Source organism: Buceros rhinoceros, unplaced genomic scaffold (genome assembly GCF_000710305.1).
Source record: "Buceros rhinoceros silvestris isolate BGI_N320 unplaced genomic scaffold, ASM71030v1 scaffold39134, whole genome shotgun sequence".
Lineage (NCBI taxonomy): Eukaryota > Metazoa > Chordata > Aves > Bucerotiformes > Bucerotidae > Buceros > Buceros rhinoceros.
The window spans coordinates 1-1,313 of NW_010410635.1; the positions used below are offsets into that span (position 1 = coordinate 1).

Sequence of the window (1,313 nt, forward strand, 5' to 3'; positions counted from 1 at the left end):
TGGGAGGGGGCCGGGAGCTGGGCCCCCGGGGTCCCCACATGGCGGGGGACGGGCAGGAGGGTCCTTGGGCCTCGCCCGGTGTCCTCACCGAGCTCTGGCTGCTTGCAGGAGGAGGAGGATGTTCCGCTTAAGAAAGAGAAGACGCATTTCACTGTCCGGCTGACAGAGATGAAAGCCTCCGACAAGGTGAAGCTGATCAAGGAGGTGAAGAACTTTGTGCCGGGAGTGAACCTGGTGCAGGTGAGGAGGGGGCTGCCCCAGGGACCGGCCACGCCGCCTCCGAGACCAGGCGGGTCCTGGAGCCCGTTGCCTGCTCCAGCCATGGTTCTCTGTTCCCAGGGGAGCCAGGATCTCTGTGTTCAGGAGACAGCCTGTGCGCTCCCCTCGGCGCGGAGGGGAGGACGAGGTGCAGGGTAGGAGCCGGTTATGTCTTTACAAAAAGCTGTTCCCTCCCAGCTCTGCTGTGAGCCCCTCGCAGAAGCAGAGGGGTGAAGGAGGAGGCTCAGAGCAGCGACCCCAAAGTCTTCTGTGCCAGCCGCACCGCCATGTGTCAGAGCTGCTGCCAGCTTTGCCGCAGAGCTTGGGAGCAGCCGGGGCTCCTCACGGCAGCGGGCTGTGCCCCGCCTGCCCCTGGGCTCTCCCAGGCCGGCATGTTTCTGAGTTGGGACGGGGCTCTCCAGCTCACGCACCTTGCAGCCACTGCACCCAGTACCTTCAGAGCTTGTCTTTCTGTGGGTGATTCCTCCTCCTCCTTCCTCAGAGGAGACAGGGCCTTGCACAGTCCTGTGCAGCGTCTGGGCTGCGACGTAAGCTCAGAACATGGACCAGGTGATACGGCGGCTGCTGTGGAAGCGTTTAACGTACTCGGCTCTCCATGGGGCAATGCTGTCGTATCGTGGGGGGACAGCGGCACTTTCTGGTTATCCAGGTGCAAGGAAGAAATGCTGAGCCTTGTGAAACCTGCTCTCAGCTGTAGCCCAGATATCAGAAGGATTTGCAGACGATCTTCTGCCCCGTTCACACGGACACGTTGCCCACGAACAGAGTGGGCCGTAACAGAGAAGCTCTGGTGGAGAGACCCGAGGGGGCAGCTGGCGGCAGTCAGCTGGTTTGGCTGGCAGTTGGTCATCCAGGATGGGCCCAGGCAAACACTAGATACCAAACCGCGGTAACGGACACAATCAGCGGAGGGTTGAAGCGGCCTGGAGAGCTGGCACTGGATCAGCCTGGCTGACGCGCGGAACCTGCCGAGCAGGCTGGCTGTGGGTCCGGGGCAGCGACGGGGTTAGCGCAGGGTCCCCAGGGGGGCAAGG

General features: G+C 62.9%; 1 protein-coding gene across 1 annotated transcript in view; it reads left to right on the forward strand.

Moving 5' to 3' along the window:
* Nucleotides 1-108: 108 nt before the first annotated feature.
* Nucleotides 109-1,313, forward strand: part of MRPL12 (mitochondrial ribosomal protein L12) — a gene marked incomplete at its 5' end in the record, with an annotated part of 3,374 nt that continues 2,169 nt past the window's right edge. The window contains one exon of the mRNA XM_010135707.1: nucleotides 109-240. Within this exon, the coding sequence (XP_010134009.1) occupies nucleotides 109-240 (132 nt within the window). The remainder of the gene's footprint in view (nucleotides 241-1,313) is intronic.